Here is a 27772-nt window from a genome sequence, read left to right as displayed (position 1 = left end):
ACACATTCACGTCCTGCCCATTATATAGCCCCTGCGGCCCCGCCCCTGCGGCTCAGATCACTCCGCCAGGCGCTATTTTTCCTGTGGTGCTCGCCGCAGCTTTACCTGACGAGGGGAGGAAAACGAGGCCCGGCAGCGCGGAGGAGTCAGCGCGTTGAGCGGTGAAGGGAGAAGACAGTGTGTGCTCGAAGGAGCGCGGAGGAAAACCTGGCGTGGAGCTCCCAGTGCCCGGAGCGGGAGGCGGCTGTGGTGCCTCAGTGAGCAAACCCTTCTCGATTTGGGGGACACCCCCGTGCCTAAAGCTTCTTGTCAAAGCATTACGTTTTATGTAGGGATTTAAGCCCCAACAGTCGTGTTAGAAGCGTTCCAGAAGCGTTTTTCATCATGCTAGAGGGAAAGAAGCAGTGGAGGAGCATGGAGCCCCCCTCCCATCCCAAGACCATGACCTGGAGGGGCTGCCATGGAGCCCAGGGATGGGAAAGATGGGGTGAGGAACAGAGGAGTCCCGATGGATAAAGAGGTGCAAGTGCTGCAGATACATCTGAGGTAGAATCAGTGTGTGTATATATGTACAAATGGAGTATCTAGGACAGAATGGAGTCTATAATTCAGGACTAAGGCCTTGCCACTGTGGTAAAATCAATCATAAATACAGATATAATAATAATAATGCCTATTTTTTATTCTATTCCCACTTGCAGAACACCTTCTGGTAGATTTCTTGCACTCTGTTGGCTCGTGGTCCATCCCAGCCGGACTGCACAGCAATCCAAGCACATAGCTGAGCACAAACGGGGCTTTGTTCGCAGGGCTGGTGAGATGTTCAGTTCAATCCACCCCCAAAATCCTTCCTTTGCCAGCACCCAAGGAAAACGGCTGCGTTCCAAACGGACACAGATGACACCCAGCGCTGCCCACCAGTAGGAAGAGAGCAGAAGCCCAGCAACAGCTTTGTGATTGGCTTAAGGGAAACCCACTTGCCTTTGCCTGACACATAGTTTTTACAGGAGGGGAATGCTCAGCCTTGGCTGCCTTATGTTTGTATTGAAACTTAGCATTGCAATAGTAATAATAATCTCAAACACCCGGGGTTGTTAGCTGGGGAAAAAAAAGATCCACTAAAGTATTTTGGTTTCTTCTCAGTGGTTTATATTGTGTGCAGTTGTAGTTGTATAAACATGGAAGACTGGAATAGTCTTTCAGCTTTAGGTCTCTCATCTGAAAGAGAATAATGATGATAAGCCTATTCTTTTCGTTACAGAGTGAGCATTCAGAACTGCTCTAAAAATAGTTATGTGGCAATATATTTCGTGACAAGAGAGAGTCTTGTAATGATGAAATTGAGATGATACAGCGCTGTTCTTCATCTCACTAGGGTGACTGGTCATTGAGCATCCTGAGTGAGTTTGTACCTGATGTCTGAATCAAATGGTGGAGCAGCACACTCCTAAATGTTCAGATTTGCGTTGTATTCAGACTCCAAGGCGGACATTAGGCCTGTATGCCACAGGGCCCTCCACTACCCGCGGCTGGTTTGCAGAGCCATGCTTTCCCCAGCTGGGAGGGGCTTTCTGTGAACAAAGCTGCTCTGTGTGCCTCCTGCACTCTCTGTACCCCTTGCTATGCTTTCAGGACAAGCTTGGTGAACAGGAGGACGTTGGTCCTAACAGACCATGACCTATTTTACTGGCAAATACTGATTTCCTGTGCCAAAGTCTGTTACTTTGTGCCTATAACTACAAAATCCCTGGGGTAAGAACCCTCTCTTTTCTCACACTCATGTGCAGGCTATATTCCTGAAGTACAGCTGCCCAGAGGGATCCTGTCCAGGGAGCTAGTTACAACAGGGGTCCTCACATTGAACAGTGCTGTAGTCAAGCGTTTGGCTCAAAATAACAACTAGAAATAACACTAGTAAATAAATAGCACAAGGAGCCTTTCAGCTGCTCTGGCAGGAAATGTCATTTTACATCTGTCACTAGTGAGCTCTCTGATAACTGAACAGGGCAGATAAAGCAGCTGGTAACTGCACTGTGTAGATAAAAGCCCTTTCAAGCTCTACATGGGCTTTGGTTTCTGTTGTTTCCCAAGAGCTTCTCCAACCTGCTTCAAGCGGAGCCAGGTCAGGCTGCAAGGGGCTGCCCTTCTTCCTTTTGGGCTGCTCTGGCTCTGCAGGGCCTTAGTGTGGCAATGAGCTACCTGGAGAGACACAAGAATTGTGTTTGTGTAGTCCTGACGAGAAACAAGTGAGAAAAAACAGGCTTTTGGGGCAGCAACAGTGCAATTTAGTGTTCCGTGTGACCCAGCAACTTTAACCCTGGGTAAAACAGATCACAGGGATAAGACAGAGAATAAATGAGGCAGGAAAAAAAGTGGAGATGCCGGGGATTGAACCCGGGACCTCATACATGCAAAGCATGCGCTCTACCGCTGAGCTACATCCCCACGCCCGGCGCTGTGTCTCTGCCTGGCGCCCACCTTTGCCCGCTCCGGGGCCGCACACCCGCCGTTGCTGCGCAGGGTAAAACGGGAGCTGTGTGTAAACCTCAGGTAGTTCTTAGCAGTACGGGAGCACTCTGCGTTCGCACACACACACACGTGGGTTCGTTTTATTTTTCCTCCGGAAATCAGAAAATTCCGTCACGAAATTGGGAAATAAACCAAAATAAAAACCGCAACCTCCCCGTCGGGGAATCGAACCCCGGTCTCCCGCGTGACAGGCGGGGATACTCACCACTATACTAACGAGGACGGCTCATAACCTGGACTCCATACGCGCCGCCCCATCCCCGCTCAGCGCTCCCCGCAGGGAACAGCGTTCTACCGCGCAATGCTCCCACACGCGTGAGCGCCCGCGGAGGTGTTCAGCACAGAACCCTCTCGCTGGGGCCGCTCGGCGGCAAAAGGACCCGCTGTCACCGGCGGGATGAAAGAAAAGGAGTTCTGCCGAAACCCGGGATCGAACCAGGGACCTTTAGATCTTCAGTCTAACGCTCTCCCAACTGAGCTATTTCGGCGCGCACACACCCGCCCGCTGACGGCGGATAGGACCCCGCCCAGCGCACCCGTGGTGTTACCGTGGTAACAGGTGACAGTGGTGCCCGTGGGCCCAGCCGCTGCCCACCTCTTCCACCGCACTGCTTCGCACCCCGCAGGGCGGGGACGGGACCCCGCAACCCCCGAACACCGGCAGCAGCGGTGGCAGCGGGGCGCCCAGAACGCACCCTGGGAGGAGCGGCGGGCTCCGCTCCCCTTCACCTGCATAAAAAGCAGCTCTGGGCCCATACCGTGCTCGCTGCGGGGTGTGCGCGGCCGCTCGCCTGCAGGCCTCGGTTCCACGCCGGCGTAGCAGGCGCGGAGAACAAAAGTAACGGACCTCCCCGTCGGGGAATCGAACCCCGGTCTCCCGCGTGACAGGCGGGGATACTCACCACTATACTAACGAGGACAGGCACAAACGCGGCTTACAGGCCTTGCGCTATAAGGACACGGTCGCCGCAAGCCCCGGCCCTGTCCTGCGGGCGCTGGAGCTCGGTGCTGGGCTGAGAGGAGCGGAGCGGCGGTCTCACTGGGCCCGACGTGCGGCTGCACCGCGTATGTATTCCTGTGCGGGAAACCGGGGTACAATAAGGGGATGTAGCTCAGTGGTAGAGCGCATGCTTTGCATGTATGAGGCCCCGGGTTCAATCCCCGGCATCTCCACTCGTTTTCTTGTGGTTTTTGATTCCTTTCATCCCGTTTACCCAAAGGAGCCATCATTCGTTAAGAGGCTCGGTGTTGTCCTTTTCTTTCTTCCTTCCCGTAATCACAGCTGCAATTCGTGCTAAAGAAAGGAGCCCAGTCAGTTCACAGCACCCCCGTGCCTATGGTTGCTGCTAAACACTACTCCATTGCAACACTTACATGATAAATACCCAGCTGTACCAGGCTATTTTCCTTCTTGCTCAGAAACAAAAGCTGCTTTTGTCACCATTAGGTATTTTTAAACCTTGTGTCCTGGTCTGAAGTGCAAGGGCGTAGTGGGAGCACACATCCAGCCCCTTCTGGGGTTGGGTTTTACCAGCTTCCTCCAGAACGTGGGGGCAGATGTCCCAGCTCCTCAGAACTGGCAAAGCATGTGGCAGAGCAAAGGCACCAGGAAATAAAAGTGCTTGCAGCAGCAACCCAGGGATGAGGAGAGATTTGAAACCAGAATTACTGAAAGCAAGATTAATGAAGACTCTGGATTCACTGCAAACTCCTTGAGAAGCAGGAAAAGCATTAGGAGCACACTGGGACTTTGTCATAGCAGCCCCTTGCTGCTGTGTTTTGGGTTTGCGACTAACAGTGTTGATAACACGCGAGTGTTCGGGCTGTTGCTGAGCAGTACTTGCACAATGTCAAGGCTTTCTCTTTTCCCCTCTGTGAGGTGGCTGTGGGTGGACAAGATGCTGGAAGGGGACAGCGTGTAGGAGGTGCTGTAAGCCTTGACAACACTGGGATTCTTCGTCTTCCCTTCACTAATTAAACCATCTTCATCTCTACCCACGAGTTTTCTCACTTTTGTGCTTCCTGTCACGCAGGAGGGACAGGGGATGTGTGAACCTAAGGGGCTGGGTAAGGTCAACCCACCACGAGGACCAAACGTTCAGCCTAGGGCTGGATCTGCTGTCACTGCCAAGGTCTGGAATACCCCTTATTGCAGTATCTGGCATTGAAAACATTTCTCCCATCCAGCCCAAGAACTATACACATTTATTATAGTCCATGTGACTAATATAGTCCAAAGAGAAGCTTCAGATAAAAAAAAAACAATCTGTAAAATGCAATGGATAAAATTATCCAAACATCAATATTACAAAATACCAGCAAAACCACTGGTAGGGCTTCTGGAAACACAGAGGGCTTCCTAGAAAACCAGACCAACACTCAGTTTGCTTACAGAAAGCTACTGCTAACAGTTAGCAAGTCCATCTGTGTCGGCAAATTTCCAAGGAAACCCAAGCTCCCAAAACGTCTTGGAGAAGGGTCCATGAAGAAGTCAGACACTTCACTGTGCTACTGGTGGCCACTTTTGGGCTAGATCATCATGCAAGGCTTCGGGGATCCACTGACGATAGGCTGTGAGCAAATCTGGAAGGAGAGAGGGGAGCAATTACATGGCTGCAGAGTACAGGGACTGGAGTGGTTCTGCTGGAAAGACGAAGTCCTGCAGCATCACAGGCTGACAGCAAGAACCAACCTTCTATCACTGCTGCAGCTTGGGGACCTGCATGCAGATATAGAAGTGCCAAGTGTGGGAGAATGACTGTGAAAGCCATCACCGCATCACTTTGCTGCTGCTTCCATGAAGAACTCTCACAATCTGTACCCTAAAACTGAACAAAATCCATTTTACCTGGAAGAACCTTTCCCTGCACCCACTGACAGTACCATCAGAGTGTGATTCTTTAGAAGCACAAACCAAACACTCTAACTGTTGTTGGAACTACAGGGAAAAAATCATCTTAAAACGATGTACTTTCTGAAGTACAAGCCACTCCAGTCCTTCACCAGAACCAAGACACACAGCATTGCTGATTCTGGTAAGAAAACAGCAGATATTTGGAGATTATCAAGTGAGATCATCCATTTTTTTTAGTTATAATTCAACAGTGTTGGTGGCACTACAAAACCTGCACTGATATGACCAGTAATTAAGCAAGCAGAACACTTACATTTAGGATTTCTCTTCCATGCAGCCAGTAAAGCACCACGATTATCACAGTTTTCTGCCACTAGAGCCTGCAGGAGGGCTTCTGTCCTGGGCTGAAGTCTACCAAAATAAAACAGTACATTAAAACAAAGTTCATTAGCACAGTTCAGCAAAGTATTCCAGCATTCAGCTTACCTTTCTGAATTCATACTCCTAGTGGTTTTTAAAGGGCTAAATACAGTTACAGAAACACAAAATTCACTAGAAATAAGTTTATTCCCCCTACTACAACTTTCTGTTGTTAAATAGAGCAGCAGGTTGCTCTTCTTGCTGGCAGCATGCAGCTGCATAGCACATGGGGGAGCAAAAAGGAACCAACAGGTCCCATGCTGCACTCGGAACTGACTACACTAGGGAATAACTTTGCAATTGTAGGACCCTCGGATGAGATGAGTCACTTTTAAGAAAGCCTTTCCCAATCTTTGCATCTCTCAGCCCCATCACAACTCAGAGAAAGCTCATTTTGGTAAGGAAGAGAGCTTTCACAAGGGGGACACAGGGGAAACAATAGCTGACAGTTCTTTTGAGGCTCATTGTTCTGTAAATGTCATCAAGAAAAATATGGTCTGTTGGAAACATGTCTCTGGAAAGAGATAAACCAAATGCAATTGGCCAAAGCACAAAGAAAAGCAAGGAAAGCAGTTGTGTCCATGTGTGAGCAATTTATGTGCGTGAAGCAGCCCGCAGAGGTCAGTGTGACCAGCAGGCTGTGTGTGCGCTTCCACACTGCCCTCACAACCACCCAGCTCTCTTGAGACATAGTTTTTCTTGGTAAGAAAACTCATTTTCCTCTCCTGCAGCTGCAGCCAAGATCCCTATCGAGGACACCCCTCCCAGCATTCATTTTCTTTCGTTTTAAAGGAAGTTAAACGTGTTTGGTGGAGCCAAACTTAACTTTATCAACTTACTTGGCCCATGTCTTCAGCATTATGAGGGGACTGGACAGCAGACACTGGCTATAAGACTTCAACTTCTTAATAACCTGGAAGATTCGTTATAACAAGTACATAATGAACACGGTAAATTAATTGTTCTGTGGAAACAACCATTAATGAACTTGTACAACTATAGACATCCATCCCATATTCTCTATTACCATCTCTCTCCCATCCATGGCACCATACAAATCTTGTCCTGGCTTGCTAGGTGACCCTTGAGTCTCAGAATGGACAAAGACAGGAGCTATAGCTTTTTTCCTCTGAAAACCAGGACTTAAATTTGTGAGTCTCTTTCACCCAGATGATGATTTTCATGCTGCTTTATATTTTAAGGATATCTTCCCCATTCCACAACTGCACCAAACTCCTGCAGCCACCAGCAAGTTATGAAGAATGGGCATGCAGACAAAGAAACAAGTCACAAGGGTCATCATCTCCAAAAACTGGGCTAAAACCTTACTGATTACACCAAGGAAGCAGGTGGAACATGCTCACCTTCCCTTCAAGCAGGAACCTGGCAAAGTATTTGTAACGATCAATACCTTCTGGGTAATCGACTTCCACAGCAGGGAGCTCCCAGCTAACTCGGTCTGGAAAGAAGGATCACACTGAGTCCCTTAAACGCTCAAAAAGGAGGGTCCCTAGCCAAGGGAGATGTGCAACAAAGATGCTAAGTGGGGAGGGTACTGCCACCACCCAGCCAGCATTGCTCCCTCACAGGGAGAGATGCTGATATTTAGATGCTACAAATCCCATGGAGTTACTCAAACCATGGTTAAGCTCTCTGACCAGTCCAAGCTGAGCTTGACCTTTCTGGTCTGCTGAGAGTCTTGCTAAAAGCAGCATTACAATAACTACATATACTCTATATAACTATATAGAACTACTGAATGACACTTCTCAAGGCACTTACGAAAGACACTTGGTCTGTGACACCGAACTCGGCCTGTTTCAGGGCAGTAAGATGGAGGAGGATTTTCCAGAGGCTTCCCAAAGTGGCAGTACGGTGGCAACAGAGCTGGAATCCACTCAGGCTCGACTGCAGACACACCTTAGGAAGGGAAAACACACACCTGAATGCAGGCTTGCTGCCAAGGGCCACCACTCACTGAGTGAATACAGTGCATTGCAGAATCTCATCTTCACACATTCACTTGGATCTCATTTTTCAAGTCAACTCTTTATTGTCCTTGTTCAGACACCATCAATAGGGAGCTACTGCTGACAGGGCTGGAGCAGAGCAGCTATTTCAGAAGCTGAACTTTGCTCTAGCCAGTTCCGCTGGACAAAGAATAAACCAGGCCAATTTATCCCCTGATCCAGACCTAGAAACCATAAGGATCCAAATCCCCAGAGGCATGACCACTGTGTAAGCAGAATGCCTCAAGGGAAACATTCTGCCTAAGGCACTTCTGAATTCCTCCCCACACCTGCAGAACAAGCAGGGACTGCAGCAGCCTCACCTTTCATATACAGCTTTGTAGTCTCAACAATTTCCTGATACACCACGAACTCTGGGAGCTGTTTGAAGAGGACTGAGCTTGGATGGATGAACACGGGGTCTTCCAGGAGAGCAGTCTTTAAGAAAGCACAAGAAGATTGAAGCAGAATAAGATGAGTTACTGGCAATCCAATCTCTTGATTGCATCCAATTTTAGTCTCTCTTAGATGTACCTTTATACGGTTTCCTTAAGTGATGGAGGATTTTAACAACCCCATCATTTTCTACATCACCTTCTCAGGAGACATCAAGCACTTTGCACGTCGGACTAATGCTAGTTCTTGGCTCTATAACAATTCCTACCTGAGGACTGGGAAATTGCAACACTGGAAACTTAGATTCCATGAGTGGCTGTAGAAAGCCAGCACATGCAGCCCCATTGCTGTATGCAGCCATAAGCCCAGGAGTGTCTTTCTACCACACAGGGGAAGAGGAATTCAGTCAATTCAAGCTATTTACCTTATAGGCATTTTTCCACTTGTCATCCAGGAGCTCTTCTGCCTGAACTCTTCGGGCAACGTGATCCCCTAGCCCAGCCAGGACAATCTGCCTCAAGTAAGTTGCTTGAGCTTCTGTTGGGGGCTTCATCTTTGGATCAACAAAGAGACCAGCATCAGTGCAGACTGAGTTCACTGTTGGGGGGGGGGGGGGGAAAGAGGAGTTAAGATTCAATAGCAAACTAAAGGTTGCAACAAACAGCCCCGTTGATTTGTCACCCCTCAAAAGAGAATAAACAAGGTGGCTCCTCTCAAACCCCTTTACCTGCTGTTGTCAGCTGTCCTCTCAAGCGCCGGATTTCCAGCATGGCTTTGTATCGGAGCCCATTTTCTTCACAGAATTTCTGGGTGCACCCAGCGTACTCACAGGCCCCCACTGCTCCTGGAAGTGAAGTCAGGGGGAGAAATTACTTAGACAATCAGTTCTGCAAAGGAAACCAACTGTGGGACAGTGGTGTCATAGTCAACACATGCATATCACAGTTCCCATTTGTCATTAGCCTGGGACACTGGCAGAATGCCCAGAGAACAGTCCAGAATATGTACTGCTGGGCTCAGTCCTGCAGCATGAGGCTGCCTTTGCTTGTATAAGGCTAAGAGGGAGGAGGACAGAACGGCAGTTAACAGTACAGGGAAGTCACTGCAATACCTAACATCACCATCAGGTCTCCAAGCTTTTGCATGGGCCCCTGCCCAGCCCAGATCCTTTGCATCTGTAAAAACCTGGCTTTCTTCCCCTTCAGCTTTGCTGCCTCTTCCTCACTTACTGCTGGCCTAAAAGAAACACAAAACAGCATAAATGAACATTGTGCTTAGGTGCAGAAGGGCCTCAACGTAAGAGAGACATCAGCTGTGACAAGTGATGTCAGGTTAAGTCACTCACCTGTCTAACTCCTCAAAAAGCTCCCGCACAGTCATTGCAGACACTATGGTGATGGTGTAGGGCAGGCAGCCCTGCTGCCTGCTCAATGCCAACATCTTTGCATAGCGGGGGGCAACAGGAAATGTGGCCATTATTCTCCCCAGGGGACTAATAGGGCAACTCAGCTTTGCTGCCAGCTGCTGCTTCAGCCTGGGGGAGGAAAAGTGATGTAATGTAGTGACTTCTGCATTAGAATGAGTTTGTGTTTCTGGTTTTAGAAGCCCCATTCATTTCATGTGTTTTCTCTGATTTTGTTATGTGCTGGTCCCAAAGGCTGGGGGAAAGATTCCTTTTCCTCATGCAGCTCCCCCTTGCCCTGAATGGCACACTGCTAGCACAGTCTTTCTGTGCCCAAACACACCCAGGGACCAATAAAACACACAAAGGTAAACCTGAGACTGTTAAAATGCTGACAGTCTCTGCCAGCACATCCTCAAATGCATGGCTGAGATGGAAAACTGGCGGGAGGACAGCAGTGCCACTGCCTTGATAGTGGAGTCTGTGCAGCAGCACTAAGAGGGAATTCGTGGGGGACCACAGATGTTACCTTCCTGTCATAGGGGGTTCCTTTAAGGCACCCAGGGCTATCAGCAACTCCTCAGCTGCTGCAAGTGCTTCTGTTGGAGGTGGTGTTGGGAATGGGAAGTTGATTACCTATGGACAGCGAGGGAAAATACTTCTCAGTACATCACTGATATAGCTCCCACTGAAAAACAGAGTCTGAATGCAGTAAGAAGTCCTGGAAGGGAACAGAACCCTTCCCTCTGGATACACACCACATAAAAACAGTTAGGATGTTTGCCAGGAGCAAGAGGAAAGGACATATAATGGGAGGAAATGCTTGGAACAAAAACATTAGGAAACAGGAATACCAGCGTCACCCTGAGCTGCCACTGACTCCAGGCACCGCCTAGGGTGGGCTGCTTTAAGGTCTGACTCGTAAGTATTGTGCTTTCTGAGAGTGCTCAAGTACCTCCAAAACACAACCCCTGTTTGGACAGGGCTTTTTTGCTACTAAAAATATAAGAAAGCTCTTATGACCTGAACAAACACATCTGTTAAGGCCCGGTAGGATTCATACAGGCTTCTGTGATTCACAGAACCAAAATCAAGTCCCAGCATCCTAATTCCTAACACAAGGCACAGCCTCAAGCGACGATGATAACAGATCTATTTTGTGACTCCAGCTCCAAGGGGCAGCCACTTTAAAGAGCACTGTAGTACAAAGGAAATTTACACCTCACCTTTTCTATATTTAATGCCTTCATTTGCAGAATCAAGTCTTCTACCGGTCGCTTTATTATTTCCGGAGCAGAAAATTTCTCAAAGTCCATGAAGACTGCTGAGGAGTATAACCTAGTGAACCAGAAATGCTGCTTAGAGACTTAGAATAAATCTTAACTCAAAAGATATGCAAGGGATTTATAAAACAGGCAGCTGTTGGTGCTATTTAGATAACCATGTAATTATTTCCGTGGTTGGGGCATACTGCATTAGTCACAAAAAGGTGACTTGGCTTGGAGTGGGATCCATGCTGTTTTGGCCACCCCAATGAGTTTTCAGCAAAAGAAAGGCCCCCAAGAAGTCAAACTGTCAAACCAACATCACCAGTGACAGTCCACGTTTGGCTTCACCTCTCCTATTTGAATGAAGAGCAGACAAAACCAACGGGTTTCAAGCACCACTAGGTCCTTGTGAAAGGGGCAGCAGGACGAGAGAAGCCACCCAATTCACACTGCCACTCACTGGGCTTTTTGCTCCTCCTAACCCTCTCCCCAGCAGGCAGCTAACCTGTAACAGTGCCCTGGCTCCGTCCGGCCAGCCCGGCCTGCCCGCTGGTTGGCTGAAGCCTGAGATATCCAAGTGATTCTGAAAGATGAAACCCCAGTAATTTTGTCATAGAAACGTTTCTTGACCTTTCCACAATCAACCACGTATTTGATGCCTGGGATGGTAAGAGATGTTTCAGCCACGTTGGTGGCTACAACACACAGTCTCGTGCCAGGAGGAGGAGGCCTGAATACCTACAAGAAACAGATGGGCATGTGAAATGCACGGCCAACAACAGAAAGAGACAGGCAGCCAACTTGGATGGGTTGCAAAGGGATGACCAAGCATATGGCATTGCAGGGGAAACCCAAGAGTGAGACCAAAGACTTAACACTTTGTCTCCAGCTCTGGAGCGTTCTATCCAGCTCATTTAATCCCTCAGAAACACCCACAGGGCCTCCAGGTGGAGCAGACACCAGTGTGGAGTTGTATTTAGACATACTCCAAAACTCAAGAGGAAATGTAAGAGTAACTGCCTGTTGGCAATGGGATCTAATTTGGACTCACTTTACCATGCTGCAGGACTGTCACTCTTTATCTCTCCCAACCTGCTGAACTGGCACATAAAGGAGATCCCAGCCCAAACAAGGCCAGCTCTGATCCCATCCCAACTCACCCACTGGGACATTCAAGTGCGCCCAGTGATGGCAGTCCAAAATGCACATTGTAACTCACAAAGCATATGTGACTTTAGACAACAATCACACATATCTATAAGGATCGTTTACTTATTATGACAACAAATTCTTTACCTTTGCTTGTTTCTCTGGTGCTAGCAAAGAATAGAGTGGGAGCACATAGAGTGGAAGGGACGAATCAGATTTCTCATCTGTGAAGAAACCAATATTATTAAGTACACAGTAAGTCAACAACTTCCAGGCTTAATCCCTACAATGTCTTCACAAACACCACTTCATTTAAAACCAGTAAAATACTTGGTACAAAGCTGAAGCTGGAAAATCTTTATAGCTTTTCCATGGCACAGGTCAGCAAAGGCCAACCTGCCTATGTTGCACATTCCACAGGTGACAGGAGATATGGAATTCTGATTTCAGTAAGTGCCAAACCTTCTTCCGAGTCTCCATCTCCTAAATCTAGGTCAATATCAGACCCTGCCATATCATCATCAGTTTCATTGTCTCTGTCTTCATCTCCTTCATCCACTGGTACAACAGAGTAACTGTCCAGATCAATTTTGGGGAGCACCTGAGAAAGAGAGGAAAGATGACCCCAGAGCATTTTAAAAGGGGGACACAAACAGCACTTTTTCTTGCTTTGAAAGCTGAGCACTTACTGCAAACATTTGTTGACCTGAAGGTGACAGAGGGATTGAGAGATTTCATTTGTATTTAAGGCCAAGGTTTCAATGTCAGTGGACAGGATATCTAGAACATCAAGATCTCTGGCTAACAAAGCGCATGTAGGACTTGTGTGGAAGCCAACCCTTCATCCTTGACACCTTGACAAATGCATCAGTCGCTGGATAACAGCGAGATGAGGAGCAGCCCTGGAGCCAGCAAGTCTGGAACTCCTTCCATTAGAGTTTTAATGGTCAACACTCAACCAAAATCTCCTGCCTGTAATATCCAGGGCCACATTTTAGCACTCTGCTGCTCATAATGCAGCAGTTATCAGTGTAGGCAGCATTACTGGATTTCCTGAGGGGACATACGTAGGCTACAAGGCTCCAGGCAAACCTAAAACAGCTTGGTGAGAAACACAGCTATGCAGTAGTGCTGTTTGGCAGGGAGATACCTGCTCCCTCCTGTCTCTGGGAGGAATTCTACCCATCACACATTACCGTAACTTTCTTCTGCTTCCTTGATTTCTTGAATTTTCTCATTTCTTCCACTGAGTCTTCTTTGTCATCATCTCCTCCTGCAAAACCAGTGGAATTACTGTTAGCTGAGCATGCTTTCCTCTCAGAATACACAGTGGCAAGAGTCTGGTCCCACTCCCATCTTTCTGGGGATGCAAAAAGTGTCACAGTGTGAAATAAGCAAATAGTCACGTTGAAGGCAGAGGGTACAGGGATAGCACAAAAGTTTAACGTCATAATTCCATTTAGGAACCATACTGCAGCTGTATGCCTTGAGGTTTAGGACACCATTAGCTGAGCTATATTAGGATTTGACTTTCTAGTCATCTTGGGAAATTCCATTAGCCTGAAATAAAACAGCCACCAACAGGCAGCAGCGTTTCTGCTTTAATTCACAACCAACAGAGCAAGTGAAGAAATGCAATGAATCCTTGAGCCTAACAGTCCTTTATTCTACAGCATTACCTGCAGTGTTGTTTTTCTGGAATGGAAAGGCTTTCCTTAGCCTTCTACAGAGAGAGTGTACTTCTGCCTGGCCTGTTAAAAACACCAAAATCCCACCTGCAAGAGAACAGATCACTGTCAACCTCAACATAGGTATTTCACCTTGGAAAGCTTCAGATCTTGCTCTTGATAAGACAGGTTGAATATACTGCAAAGTAACAAGGAGGAACAGGGTGTTAGACTGCAACTGTCTTCTACTACTCCCTCGAGAAGCACACGAATGTAACCATGATTTAACTGAAGGGTAATTTTCATATGAGAAGCCCAAGTACAAGAATACATCACTGTAGTTCCACGTTCAAGCTACAAAAACCCTCTACCCCAAAACAAAACATAAACCCAGCAAAAACAACCCAGAAGACTTTAGACACGTGAAGTGTAAAGTATTTGAGAGGTTCTCAGCAGTGACCTTACCTGAGGGCAACATCCGATGGATTTTACACACCTTTCTGAAGCACTCCCCACTGTAGTCATCTAAGGGGGTTTTCTTGTTAAAATGAACAGTTACAGGGAATTGCCTTGCATCTACCTAGGGAGGGAATGCAAGCAAACGATTACTTGCTGTTATAACTCCAGCATAACTATTGCAGCATTCACTGGAGAACTAGAAAAGCTCACCCTGTATTTCTGTTCAGCTCTTGGATTTGGTAATCTACAATACACCAGACCCACAGAAGTTACTGTTGTCTACCCTGAACACTGTAAAACCAAGCTGGAAGCTATAACTGTTCTTTCAGATCAACTCAGACTGAGGTTTTCTAGTTCTGCTGAAGTGTTAACGTACAGTGCTCAAGCTAATCAGATTCTGCTGGGGCACTTTTCTGATAAAGGTGGGAAGAAAAACACTGAGTCCCCAAAGAAACAATGGTCTAATCAAAATAACTATTTTCAAGTTGGTATCTGAAAGATTTCAGGCCCAGCTGGAAAGAGCAGACTGCCCCTAGTTTTTAACTGGCCTTATCAAGGAAGCCCTCCCTTTATTTCAGCCACTGGGCTGATGGAGACCTCAGTGAGAAGGACAATACCTGAATAACAGGAGGTGTAACAGAGAACAGCTTCTTGTTACCAGTGAAATCTTCAACACGAAGGGTGGCTGACATGATGATCAGCTTCAGTGGCCGCCCTCTCTGCAAGGACACAAACGTGTTACTCCATGCCTGAAAGCATGCGGTGGGTAAACTACACAGCACACACACACAGGGCTTTAAGTGGGGCTGGATAAAAGTTCCTGCACCAAAGCACTCAAAGTCCAAGACAAAAAAGGCACCATGTCAAGTGACAGAGCAGACACAGGTTCAAATGCAATGCGTCTTAACATACATGAACCCCAACGTTATGAGTGTTATTTCATGGTTTCCCTCAGATTTCTATTAACTTCCTCACCACAGAGTCCCTCCTCGCGCAAAGCCTCTTCATGTCCAACATTCCCTTCCCCAGCACATCCGTGTCCAATACAGAAGTACTGCTTCTCTTACCTTCTCCCGAAGAGGCACGATGCGAGACAAGAGGCCTATCAAGATGTCTGTGTACATACTCCTCTCATGAGCTTCATCAATAATAACAACTTTGTACTTCGAAAGCAGAAAGTCCTGAGAAGAGAGATCAATTTCACCATATGAAGCCTCTTTTCCAGCTGTTCAAAATACTTTCCTTTTGATAAAACAGAAGGCAAGAACTTACCTTCTGAATTTCTTTCAGCAGCACACCATCTGTCATGAACTTGATTTGTGTTTCATCTGTAACATTGCCTTCATATCGGATTTGATATGAAACCACTCTGTGAGGAAATACCAGGGTAGCCACAAGAAAAAGCATAGGGAGAAACAGAAAATTCAATGAACAATGTGCAAGATTGACTCTATGACACTCACAGAGCATCTCAGCGTTACCTTCCTAGCAAGGTCTCAGCTTTCCTCCTCACCTATTTGACAAGTTCATTTCCTTAGCGACTCGCTGGGACATGGACACTGCAGCCACACGTCGAGGCTCGGTGATCCCAATGGCACCGTCTGAACTAAAAGGAGGAAGGAAACAAAAGGAGGGGTTGTTTGGCTGCTTGCTTTAAAGAGAGGAAAACTCAGAAGTTGACAACAGGATTTCTGCACGATGGCTCTAAATTAAGATGCATCACTCGAGTCACTTATAATTACAAGAACAGAAAGGAAGCTTTGGGATTACCCTCCTGTTTATTACATGCACATGGATCTGGAGATGCATGTATCACAGGAAGTTTTTTCCCCAAATGCTGTCTCCGTAATTCCAGCTCACTGAACTCTGGTCTTCCTGGACATCCCTCTGGCAACAGGGCTCATTTCAGAAGACACTCAGGCTGGGGCAGCAGCAGCACAGAAGCTGGATGCGCCCTGATGCAACTTGCAAGAAGCATTTTATGAGGTGCAAAAGCTGAGAGGTTTCAAAGACTGCTTATGTGGAGAGGCTGTTGCAAGTCAGTCTAATTCCCTTCAGACTTTTTAGAAGCCCACTGAACACGGCCACTACTACTGCACAGACCAGGTTCAGTTCAGCCGTATCAGAAAAGAATCAAAATCAGAGGTAACTGAGTTCAGGTTGAATTTTCTTATTACACCTGCTGCATGTAAAAGAAGATCCATACCTGGCGTAGCCAGCTTCATAGAGAAACTGAGGGACTTGTGTGGTTTTACCGCTTCCCGTCTCGCCACAGATGATCACAACGGGATTCTCATTAATGGCTTCCATGACGACTTGCTCTTCGGCAAGAATTGGAAGCTTTAGTCTTGCTTCCTAAATAATATAAACCACAGGATTGGGAACTGTTACCTTCCTCTGATTCTAAAACCCACAAGAAGGAATCCTACAAGCTTTGTGGCTGGAAAAGCTCTAAACCAGTTAACACCACACCAGCAAGAACCAGAGCCATCAGAACAGCTTCCCAGAAAGCAGCTGGCAAGCCCCGCACTTCATTTGTGAACCTTCAGAGTCCCTTGAGTTTATTAATACAGCACTTCAAGGCAAAACTCATTTCACCACTCGGTCTCATCTGCTCAGACACATGCAGAGCTCTTCCCTTTTCTACAGAACGCACTACCTACGCCAAATGGAACAAAATTATCCAGCCATGATACAGCATAATGGAGAGCTGACAGTGACTTCACAAGATCTTCCAGTGAAGAACACTAAAAGCCTGCTAATGAATTCTACATTTAAAACTAGAGACAAATGCTTACATCCTAAAACAAAACTAGTTTTCCTCCTGCTAGATTACACAGGCTTAAAGCTCCGATGCACATGAACACTCTGCCAGAATGAGGACCCTAACTGCACATTGCTACCACGCTGTATTAGCAAGAGACAGAAGACAGTGCTGCAGCATCTGCAGTGACCTAATCTGATGGGGAGCACTGTAATTTCCAACACCTCGCTCTTCACAGAGCCCTACCTGAATCTCGGGAGACCTGTCCACTGGAATGAAAACCGCAGGCTTGCAAGGCAGCTTGCTGGAGGCTGGCTGGTGAACCAGCACACTAGGACCAGCTGGCTGCTGGCTCATCTCTGCCACCTTCACGCCTTCCTCTGGCTTTTCAGCAGTGTTCAGATCACTGGCTGAGGACTTCTCTATTCCTGGTTTCTGCTCTTCTTTCTCCTCGTCAGAGCTACTGGATTCTTCCTCAGACTCTGACTCTGAGCTGTGTCTTCTCTTGTAAGCACCGCTGACGCTCCTGATATTTCCAGGTTCAACAGTGCTTGGCTCCTGCATTATCCTAGAACACAACACCAACACGTGAGCTACGTTTCAGCCAAACTTCTCCAGGACCTCAAGCCACGCATGTCTTCTACACAAACCAGGCAAGGCACATCACCAAAAGTCACTGCTTGAGCCTCAACCCACATTTCACTCAACAGGCAAAACTACACCTCGGGTGCAGTGCAGCACATGAAGACATTACCTTGAGAGGTTAACCCAGCTCTCCAAGGATCCTCACTCTTTGAGCTTCTCACAGCTCTGCTAGACAAAGCCTTGGCTGAGCCAATAGCTGGATTCATATCTAAGCATGCTTTATACTGATATTTATTCATTTCTTCAGAAGACATCTCTGTAGTTTAATTTATTTCAACTTCTGCCAAAAGGCAGCTCTTGCTAAATAAGCGCTGCATCGCTCAATACTTTCCAATACAACAAAAAAGTTTATCCACCAGTTATGTAGTTTAGCCTAATTTATAAGAGTACGGAGATGTAACTGCTACCCAGCTCATCCCTTATGAAAGGGAAAACCAAGTCACTTTAAGTAACATCTTCTCAAAAGGATGACAATCAATAGCAATCATATTACCAGAGAAACCCAGAAAATTGTCTAACTCCATCCATTCTGAAGAACCTGTGTGCAGTAAGAAGGAAATAAATCCAGCAAAAAAGAAAAGGTAAGAAGGTTGCAAAGTTTTCAGCCACAGCAATAAGCAAGAATGGCTCTTTCCAAAGAACACTTTACCTTTTGGTCTGATACATGCGCTTCCCAGTACCCAGTTTGGAAGTAGTGAACAGCAGTTTCATTTCTGTCTCAGAAGCTTGGACCTCATTCAGCTTGCTCAGCAACTCAGCTCGCTATTTGGGGAAAAAAAAATCAAAATCAGTGCTTATTTTCATCAACAAATTATTTCCAGATCTGTGCTTGAGTTTTAAAGGCTCTGCTTTGGCAAACCTTACTGTGAGGTTGTAAAGATATTTCTGCTGCTACACGGTCAGTCCTCTTTGATGAGGATTTCACCCCTGCACTGGAAACACAGGCTTGACCCTTCACCACTGCAATGAAAAGCTCAGCTGCACCCTTCAAACAGCAGCAAAGAAAATGGACTTGGACTAAAATGCTGGAGCAAGGGCCAGAGCAGTGGAAGGCTCCCTTCAACACCCTCACATGGGACATAGTGCTGGCAGGAGTTGGCTGCAGTTTTAAACTACCTCCAAAAGTAGAGTTTATTTGTTAAAGCCATTTTTCAGATGCTAAAACAAACAGGAATTTTCCCTGAAAAGCTTTTGGAAAGACAGAAAAGCTCTGTCTGCATAAAGGAAATATACTGGAGCTGGAGATACACATCTCAGAAGCATCAGAAGAGTTAAGGGTGCATCAAGCTTTGCATTTTGCAACAGAACAAAGCTTCTCATGCAACCTGTTTCACAGAATGCTTTTAAAGTACAACTTCATCTACCCTGCTAGTGATGTACTTCGTAACACTTATCTATTTGGCCAGGGTCAAAGAGAGAAGGGGAACCAGGACCCAGAAATGAGGTATTCCTGGAACACATGAAGTGCTGAGAGGGAGGGGAATGCTTTTCCCCACTAGAGTTCATAGAATCATATCACAGAATCCCAGACTGGTTTGGGTTGGAAGGGAACTTGAAGCTCATCCAGTTCCAACCTCCTGCCATGGGCAGAGACACCCTCCACCAGAGCAGCTTGCTCCAAACCTGTCCTCAAGTCCATGGCTGGTGCCATGTCTTTGCCAAAACACCCAAGAAACGGATGGCTGACACTGTCTTAATACAACTCCTGAACTTCAGCACCTGCATGTCCTTGAGGCACCCCTCATAGTTCACGTCCCAAAAAGCTCTTGCTGGCAGTGCAGAGCAGTCACCCCACTTCTGGCTTTTCACACTAGCAATGCAATCACATCACGTACCACATATCATCACTGCCAGTGTCACAGCATAAGGGAAACCTCCAGAGGTGCTCGTTGACATGGACCACTGCCATACCCTGTCACCTGGCCGGAGGGCACAAAGCCGGAGCCCCCAGCAAGCAGCACTGTACCTGTTTCTTCTTTTCTTTCTGCTCTAAAATTTTCTGCAGGTGTTTCTTCTGTTTCTTGCTCAGGGGTTTCTTCTGCTGTTGCACAACACTAGCCACTTTTTTCTTCTTTGCTTTCTTTGCTGGCAGGACCAGGGCGTTGCTTTCATCAATTCCTTTCAGCGTTACTTCATCTGAAAACACACATTCGATCACTCACTGGTGCCACGGGGTTATTTGCAGCATAACAGGTTTACCACAAACCAGACCAGATGTACCACTTTGAAACAAACACAACCCCCACCCTCAGCCAAAAATAAATCCCTTATCAGCAGTAAGGGTAAAAAGCCCGTGAAAGGGAGACTCTAGTTCTCTTAGGTGCTTCCTAAAGTTGTGAGGGTAATTTTCATTAACTTACACAACAATACTACAAAACTTCTGCCTTTTTTGACCACAGGCAGAGCAGCCTGGGACATGAGTGTCTTGGGGGGCCAGGCATAATTTTTAATAGTAAAAACTTCTATTATTAACGTTTGAATGATGACAGCAGTATAATGAATGTGGGGATTTAAAAGCGATATTTGAGAATGCAAATGCTAAACCTAAGAATATTCTTAATAATCGCTTTGACGAAGATTTGCCGAGATGCAGAAGCTGCTTCAATAGAGCTACAGATGCAAGGCCTGTAAGAGGCTCGAAACTAACGCTTCCTACAGAAGCATACTAGAACTACAGCCCAGACACGACGCTAATCCTGATCTCAGCAGCTCTGATCTCACTCCAGCGCCGTTCACAGCCCGGGTTCGCAGTAACGAACACAGCGCGCAGGACGCGGAGCGCCGGCCCGGGCGCTCCCCGCTCAGTCTGCAGGCCGGGCGCTCCCCGCTCAGTCTGCAGGCCGGGTGCTCCCCGCTCAGTCTGCAGCCGGGGGCTCCCCACTCAGTCTGCAGGCCGGGGGCTCCTCGCTCAGTCTGCAGGCCGGGGGCTCCCCGCTCAGTCTGCAGGCCGGGGGCTCCTCGCTCAGTCTGCAGGCCGGGGGCTCCTCGCTCAGTCTGCAGCCGGGGGCTCCCCACTCAGTCTGCAGGCCGGGCGCTCCCCACTTAGCCTGCAGGCCGGGATCTAGCGCACCTCCCAGCTCCAGCGGCAGCTCCAGCGGCTCGGCGGCGGGCTGGGGCTGCGCCGTGCCCGGCTGCATCCGCGCCTTCCAGTTGTGCCGGCGGCGCGCCCGGCCCATAGCGGCGGCTGCGGCGGCGGCACCGGCGGCAGCCGCCACACGTGAGGGCCAGCGGCGCTCCTTCCGCGGTAAGGCACGGTCTCGCGAGAAAGGGCCGCGCCGCCGTACGCAGGCGCAATGCGGTAGCTCGGCCCTGCCGTGCGTGCTCCGGGTCCGCCTGCCCGCCCGCCGAGCCCGTCCCCGCTGCCTCCCAACCGAGCGTGCTCCGGAGCCCTCCTCGCATGAGCCGACAAAACCAAGCCAGGTGAAGCTGTGAAGGGCAGTCAGTGCTCAGTGCAACGTCCCGGTACAGGTTTATTGTAAGCTTTGTCACAACAGCACGGCCGGTCAGTGAAACTGGCCTACAGATAGGTAACTACACAGCACATGGACTGGGCGCCCAGAGAAGTCATCAATAAAGGTAGGTATAGCTCCGTAAAAAAATCAGTCCCGCAGACTTCTAACTACTCAGTATTATCGGTGGAAGCCAGTGTTTCCCTATGGATCATACGTCAAAAGTCTACGTACGCCATCTCTTCAGACCAAATTAATTTGTACATAACCACAACCATACAAACTCAAACATGATTAATCTTGAAATCCCAAATGGAATCACAAACATCAGTGCTGATAACGAGTGCAACCACAGCAAATACCACTTGTTGGGGGAAGGAAAAGATCAGTTTTGAAATGTGCTGTTATCACAGTTCGATGGAGTTACCCAAAAGTTTAAAATACATGCGAATACAGTAAAATCTTTTATTTTCCAACCCAGACAAAAAGAACTTAATGGTCATTTACATCATTAGCTGCCAAATACAGATCAGTACGTGAGGCAAATCACACTTATAAACTTCTACACCATCAAAGAGCTAGGATTGATACTGGTCTATTTTCCACACTAACAATGCAACAAGTCTTAAAAAGCAAATCACAATTTGCAGGACGCACTACTGAAGTACAGCACTGAGTTACACCAGGTTTACACATTGCACTCTGACACCCAAAACCACTTTGAGAAGCGTTACATTCCGCGCACGGCACATCAGCTATCGCGAGGCGAGGTGCGTACTTCCAAAGAAACTGCGATGGGCATTAAGTTTGGTGAAAATGAATGTGTTGAAAATATTACAGCAGTTTCAAATATTAGGTCTTAAGAATACACCATTTAACACATGAAAGATCCTACCAGAATGTCTGATACCAGACAGCCTGGAGCCTGCCTGAAACAGATACATCGGGGATGTTTGTTCAAGCAGACACTGCAAACAGGAGGTCAGCAATGGGAATTGTTTTGGCAGAGCTGCCCTGGGCACTGTGGCCAAACAGGGTGCTCTCCATGGCCACCTGAGCCTCCCCACCACAGCCTGCACCAGGAAGCGCAGTGATGCTGCTACCTGCCCCTGGTTAGGCTGCCAGTGCTCAGGGCAAAGGCCTGGAGCTCCAAAATCGGAGGGGGTTATCCACATTTCTACCACTGACTCTGGTGGGTTGGTCCGATTCTGCATCTCTGTTTACCCACAGGTGACCAGGCACACCTCACGTTACTAGCAACCTGCTGTCACCAGGCCAAGCTCTAAAACCAGAGCAGAACCTTGATGGATAAACTAGACGGCTTGGGATGGAAAATACTTGTAAAAGGTATTTACAAAAGTTGAAAGAGATTAAATACAATGCCACATTCATGTCCCAAAAGCGCTTTCACTACAGTGCATGTTTAAAAATACAGAGCTTTTTTAAAGTACATATATCGAAGATTAGATTGTGCTTTAACAAAAGAAATCATTACTTCTGAATTTGACTAACAAGAAAACTGGGTGCTGGGAAAAATACTGATTCAAAACACCCAATTTTATATATTCTGCTTTTCACGTAACATTTTGCTATACATGGGATGCAAGTAAATATAAAAATACCTTTTTATTCAAGCAGCAGGGTGATCAAAATGGACAGTATTAATATAAGAGGGCTGGTTTTACAAAACTAAGGTGATTAGAGCGAGACAGGGAGAAACTATAATCCAAATTAACTGTTAGACAGTATTCTAAAAGAAATCTTTATCATAGACAACTCTTAATATAGAAACAAGTATTTGGAACTTTTAACATTAAATATAGATTATGTAAAATACAATCTACACCAAACTGACTCACGTTCAGAGTCCTGAGGAGGCCAGTGGAGCCTCTCACATGAACAAGCTTTGGTCCTCAGGCTTAAAACACCTAAAGACCTGACAAAGCTTTGCCAGTGGATTCCGAACTTCCAGGCTGGTGTTTCAGCCCAGTCCTCCATGCTTAGAGCAGGGAAAAGCGAGCTCATAGGGAAGACTGTAATACTATGGAAAATGAGCTATAAAAAGGATTATACTGTAATTGCCATTTTCAGCTTTGCCAAGCAGACTGTTTGTGGCTGCAGTACTTATCTGTTCACAGAAAGGTTTTACATTATGAAAAGCAGTTACTTTGCAACTCTAAATATGCATGTCTTGAAAAAAAATGGGGAGCAGGGGGGATTTATAGAGGAAATAAGAAATTAAAATGTATTACAACAGTGCTGACTGCATATGAACTTCAACCGTGTTGAACTGAAGTGATCACAGTTTGGAGTAAAGGCCATTAACATGGATTTGAAAATAATCCCTCACATAAATGTCACACAGAGCCCAACTAAGATTAGGCAAGTAACACGTTTTAACAGCATTAAACTTCAGCAGAAAAAGAAACTCCCCCCACAGCTACATTCAGTGAAGCGTCACATCCAACAAAAGCTCTACCCAGCGAAGCAAGAAGCTGAAGCCCAAGAGCCGAGCTGGAGCCGGCGCTCATGGGCGAAGCAGCACCTCCTGGTATTTGCTCCCCTTGCTTGTCAGCCAGGCCCTAACACAGGCCAGTTTTTGTTGCGTTTTTTTCCTTTACGTGGTCATTTAGACATTATGGAATACATAGTTCTTCAGCTGTGGTCCATTTTACTCCCCATGATGCTGATACTGTGCTCATCACCATGGTTTACCTGCTATCCCTCCCTCCCCTCATCTATACCCTCAAACGCCGCACGCGTTAACACCACGTTCTGGCCTCTCTTCCCTGAGGTTACCTTTGTTTCAATGCATTTCAGCACACCTTACACAGGCAGTGGCAGTCTGCCAAGCCACTTAACTCTAAGGTTACAAATACATAGAATCCTTCAAAGTAAAATTGCTTCAAAGCTCCTGCACCCCTTCGAAACAACCGTTTAATACACCCTTCTCATAAGGTGATTCACTTTCCCCAGAAGAGTGAGGACACAGACTTCAAGCAAAAAGCTCCTATAAAACTATTACAATTTTAGAAAAAAATCCAGATCTTCCTGAAGATAATTTATTGCCGCTTATTGGTCCTGAGAAAGCTTTAAGCAACAATACATTTGCAAGTGGTTTCACTGCTGCCTTTTTTGAGAAAGTACGTGGGTCCTGAGACTAAAAATTATGGTTTACTCTATGCTTGGAAAAATGCTTCACTGTGAATATCACGTATGAATTACAATTTGCCACTCTACATCTCCTCCCTTTGTGTCAAGAGCTTTCCTTTCAGACACCAAATTAAAGCTCTCCAGATGAAATGCAATGAAATAATGCCACCCGTGCGCTTCTCAACTCCTCCTGTGGGACTGCCATTAAAGAGTTTAGAATCTATGAAATCTTCCTTCTCCCTTATTCCCCACCTCATATTAAAAGCCACGGTGTGAATTTTTTGGCCTGGATACCAGAAAATTCCTCATCTGATACTCTATGAAAGGCAACTTCAAGGCAATGAAATAAGCCAAGAATAAAACAAAAACACAAGTTTGGAAGAAAAAGAAATGTGGACCCACAGCAGTTACTTCTCAATGGAAGTGTTTGGTAGCTTATTTTTTTTGTTCTTTTTAACTTTTAAAGTGTCAAATTTGCATATGTTTTAGCTCAATTTCAATATTTGAAAGACTACTCAATTTGCTTTTATAAAAACTTTACAAAAGATGTTTTTAAATGCTTGTAAAAGTAAGCGTTTATCTACTGAGAAAATTCGAGTACTGGATAAAACTCTCTGAATATACAGCTGAAGTTCTTAAACGTGGTTTTTTTTTCCTACAAGTATAATGGCTGAGTGTATAATCTAGATAAATTAGTCTCACACATGATGAAAAGTTATAACTTTTGCACACTTTTTACCATGTGATGTTTTGTTGCTTTGTAACTTCAAACGAGACAGTGCTTAGGAATTTTCTAGAGCTGGTGTACAGTGGTCTATAGGGGCTGGTTCATTGATTACTGCCTCTGTCCAGGTTCTCAATCAGGCGAGAAAGACGAATATTCAGAAGTCTGATCTGACTGTCGAGGTGGTCCATCTTCTCCTCGAGGCTGCTGTTGCTGTTTCTTCTCCAGTAAAATCCAACTGGCCCCGTCATGAAGTAGACTGCTACAACAAAGCAGAGAGGCAGGACGGCGTGTTCCGGGTCACCTTCATACTTCTGGAGGATGTACACGCACGAGAGAGTGAAAAGGGCAACCCTTGCAATCCAGAAGAAACGACCAAACAGCATGTGCAGGAGATAGAAGAAGAATCCAAGGAAGAGAGATAAAAACCAATAGGCAAGTAAAATGGCACCAATCAGTAGAAGAGCACGGGTTGGGCTGTTGGCAATTGCTGCTGGGCTGAAATAATGAGTCAGGTTGGAGGCTGAAAAACAAAGGGAAAGTCACAGAGTATTAATGAGAACGTGCCAAATGGTAATGGTAAAAATGCAACACAGCATCCAAGGGTCATGCAGCGGGGTCACAGCTCTGACTTTTCTAAAGGAAGGGGTAAAGCTACTTCATCCTTTTCTGGATGGACCTTCTTCAAATCCCTGGCTCAGCTCAAATGATGCAGTTGAATTAATTCGTGTAAAGTAAAGGTTCTTTAAAGACAAACTATTGCAGGGCCTAAGGTCAAAGCTCATACTGAGGCTAAAGGTCCTCTTTGTGAAAGTTATATTCTAAGGCTCTCAACTGTATCTTTCCTTCTTCTAGTCCTCCTTTATCTCCCACATTGTTCCTGGCTGCATGCATCTATGTAGTGATGATACAAAGAAACCACCTATGACTTTAATGCCCTTTATAGACATGTACAGAAACAGAATGACTAGTTTTAAACCTCCTGTTTGAAGGTACTAATAGAAAATCAAAGGCAAGTGAAGCAGATAGATAGCACTGAGGGATGTTTAATGCAGCATGATAAAATGTTCTTGTCAACACTGGTACAGGCTGATAGAGCTCAAGAGTTAACAGGCATTACACTTACCATCAATTCCAAGAACATCTAACAAATCAGTCCATATTCTCCAGAATGTGTCCATTAATACATCCACCCCATTGACAAACCTCTCTGTCAGCCTTGAGAAAAACTGAGACATAAAATTGAAAATTAAAAAAAATGAAAATTCTCAGTTCCTTAAACATGCTTCTGCTTCAAGACTTACTATCAGGGGAACTGTAACTCACTAAACAAGAACTGCAGGCTATTTTGAAGTCCCCAGGGAAAATGAATGCTTTTTAACTTTGCGAATCATAAAGGTACTTATTACAGTTGTCCTTATCCCAGGTATTTTGCCATGTAAATGTATATAATAACAGGATTTTAAAAGGCACTTTATTAGCTTTACCACTGCTCTGAAGTTTAAAGAAAACACTATTTATTACTAGCAACAGATATTGGTAAAGCAAACCAGAGACTTATCAAGCACCTGAGAAATGTCCCCGGTATTTCACACAAATGTCTCAAGCGCATTTACAGGTCAGTTTAACAGTATTTAATATTTCTTCCTCCTGGCTGAGGCAAGCAGGGCCAGAGGAAGGCAGAGGTCTGTCTGCCCGCATGCCTGATTCCCTGCAAGTTCCTCTGTGGCCCTACAAGCGCAGGATGCTCTGCTGATGCAGACAAACCGTATTTCAATTGCAGGGCTCCTCAGCGACAGCGCTCTGCCCTGGCCGTCTCCCCCATCTCAATTAGCCTTTATTTAGAGATTTATTACATTAATATTTCTTGCATTTCTTTTCTCCGCATCATGCCTCGCCTCCCGTTTTTCTTCGCTCCAGCCGTTGGGCCGCCTCAGCCCGGGCTCGCACAGGAGGCGAGGCCGGTCCATGCCGAGTACCGGCCAACGGCGGGGCTCTGCCGCACAGAACCTCCTGCTCAACCCGGGGAGCAGCGGCGCGGGGAGAGAGCGCGAAGGGGAAAGAAAGCGAAAGGTTTACGGGGAGGAAGCGGGCCGGAGCCTCACCTTCTGCAGGGCCCGCACGTTGTCCTCGCCGAAGAGGCCGCTGACGCCCTGGTAGAGGCCGCTGGCCGCTCGGCGGAAGCTGTTTTGCTTGTCGGCGCCGCGGCTCCGCGCTGCCCAAGCACCGGGTCCCGCCGTGCCGGCCAGCAGCAAGGCGAGGAGCAGCAGCAGCGCCGGCAGCCTCCCCGCCGCCATGGCCGCCCGCGCTGCGCCCGGCAACGCCGCGATTGTGGCGCCGCCTGGAGGCCGCGCCACAACTCCGCGAGTGCACCGCCCCCTGCCCGCAGCCCCCTCCCCTTAAAGCGATGGAGTTATTAAAATCACAACATGATCATTTCGGTTGGAACGGGATATTCGAAGGTCTTCATGTGCATCCCTTCCCCCGAGACAAACCGGTCTGATCAAGTCTATGGCTGCGTCCAGCCTCAGAGCAGCTTGCACCTGGAGTGAGCTTGTCCTGGTCTAAAACCAGCCCCAGTAGTCAGCCTCTGCCAGTGTTTGACCTGGGGCAGCATCTAGCCTGTTCCAGGCTCATTTTTGTATTTAATAATCCACTTGGCCAAAATGTTCTTTCCCTACTGTGTTAAACCAGGATTTCCCATACCTCAGCTTAGGGCTGTTGGCTCTCCTACTGTCACCGTGCACCTTCAAGAATGTTCTGGCTGTTTTCCACCAGGGTAGGTGTAGGCAGGGGTATGGTCTTGTCTTTGCCCTTTTCAAGCACTTTCAGGCACCTGTGCTCCAGCTCCCAGCCCTGCATCAAATTCACCTTGCAGCACGGA

General features: G+C 46.9%; 2 protein-coding genes, 1 long non-coding RNA gene and 5 other non-coding genes across 8 annotated transcripts; 2 read left to right on the top strand and 6 right to left on the bottom strand.

The window, feature by feature from the left end:
- Positions 1-2373: 2373 nt before the first annotated feature.
- On the bottom strand, positions 2374-2445 carry TRNAA-UGC (transfer RNA alanine (anticodon UGC)). Its single transcript has one exon. It is a non-coding gene; the product is annotated as a tRNA-Ala (tRNA).
- Positions 2446-2679: 234 nt separating this feature from the next.
- On the bottom strand, positions 2680-2751 carry TRNAD-GUC (transfer RNA aspartic acid (anticodon GUC)). The gene has a single exon. It is a non-coding gene; the product is annotated as a tRNA-Asp (tRNA).
- A 193-nt stretch (positions 2752-2944) lies between these two features.
- Positions 2945-3017, bottom strand: TRNAF-GAA (transfer RNA phenylalanine (anticodon GAA)). Its single transcript has one exon. It is a non-coding gene; the product is annotated as a tRNA-Phe (tRNA).
- A 359-nt stretch (positions 3018-3376) lies between these two features.
- Positions 3377-3448, bottom strand: TRNAD-GUC (transfer RNA aspartic acid (anticodon GUC)). Its single transcript has one exon. It is a non-coding gene; the product is annotated as a tRNA-Asp (tRNA).
- Positions 3449-3630: 182 nt separating this feature from the next.
- On the top strand, positions 3631-3702 carry TRNAA-UGC (transfer RNA alanine (anticodon UGC)). The gene has a single exon. It is a non-coding gene; the product is annotated as a tRNA-Ala (tRNA).
- A 1009-nt stretch (positions 3703-4711) lies between these two features.
- DHX37 (DEAH-box helicase 37) lies at positions 4712-20744 on the bottom strand. The gene is made up of 27 exons (XM_057414989.1): positions 20633-20744; positions 19529-19698; positions 18212-18324; positions 17164-17485; positions 16360-16508; positions 15667-15759; positions 15426-15522; positions 15221-15334; positions 14771-14872; positions 14160-14274; positions 13707-13802; positions 13224-13300; positions 12490-12628; positions 12175-12251; positions 11384-11616; positions 10837-10948; positions 10140-10246; positions 9554-9742; positions 9320-9444; positions 8936-9052; positions 8633-8805; positions 8136-8250; positions 7586-7723; positions 7168-7262; positions 6643-6716; positions 5697-5794; positions 4712-5112 (listed from the first exon to the last, which is right to left on the bottom strand). Exons 1-27 carry the CDS (start codon positions 20736-20738, stop codon positions 5030-5032), a joined length of 3429 nt encoding a protein of 1142 aa, XP_057270972.1. The 5' UTR covers positions 20739-20744; the 3' UTR covers positions 4712-5029.
- Positions 6608-7260, top strand: LOC130602269 (uncharacterized). The gene is made up of 2 exons (XR_008972865.1): positions 6608-6753; positions 7006-7260. It is a non-coding gene; the product is annotated as an uncharacterized LOC130602269 (long non-coding RNA).
- Positions 20745-22618: 1874 nt separating the features above from the next.
- On the bottom strand, positions 22619-27223 carry BRI3BP (BRI3 binding protein). Its single transcript, XM_057414991.1, has 3 exons — positions 26994-27223; positions 26015-26117; positions 22619-25411 (listed from the first exon to the last, which is right to left on the bottom strand). Exons 1-3 carry the CDS (start codon positions 27183-27185, stop codon positions 24993-24995), a joined length of 714 nt encoding a protein of 237 aa, XP_057270974.1. The 5' UTR covers positions 27186-27223; the 3' UTR covers positions 22619-24992.
- Positions 27224-27772: the final 549 nt, after the last annotated feature.

This window comes from Pezoporus wallicus, unplaced genomic scaffold (assembly GCF_028554395.1).
Source record: "Pezoporus wallicus isolate ANWC-B61680 ecotype Strahan unplaced genomic scaffold, APGP_CSIRO_Pwel_v1 contig_8047, whole genome shotgun sequence".
In the NCBI taxonomy this organism is placed as follows: Eukaryota; Metazoa; Chordata; class Aves; order Psittaciformes; family Psittacidae; genus Pezoporus; species Pezoporus wallicus.
Note: the sequence above shows the minus strand (reverse complement) of the source record. Positions and strands in the feature narration are given on the sequence as shown.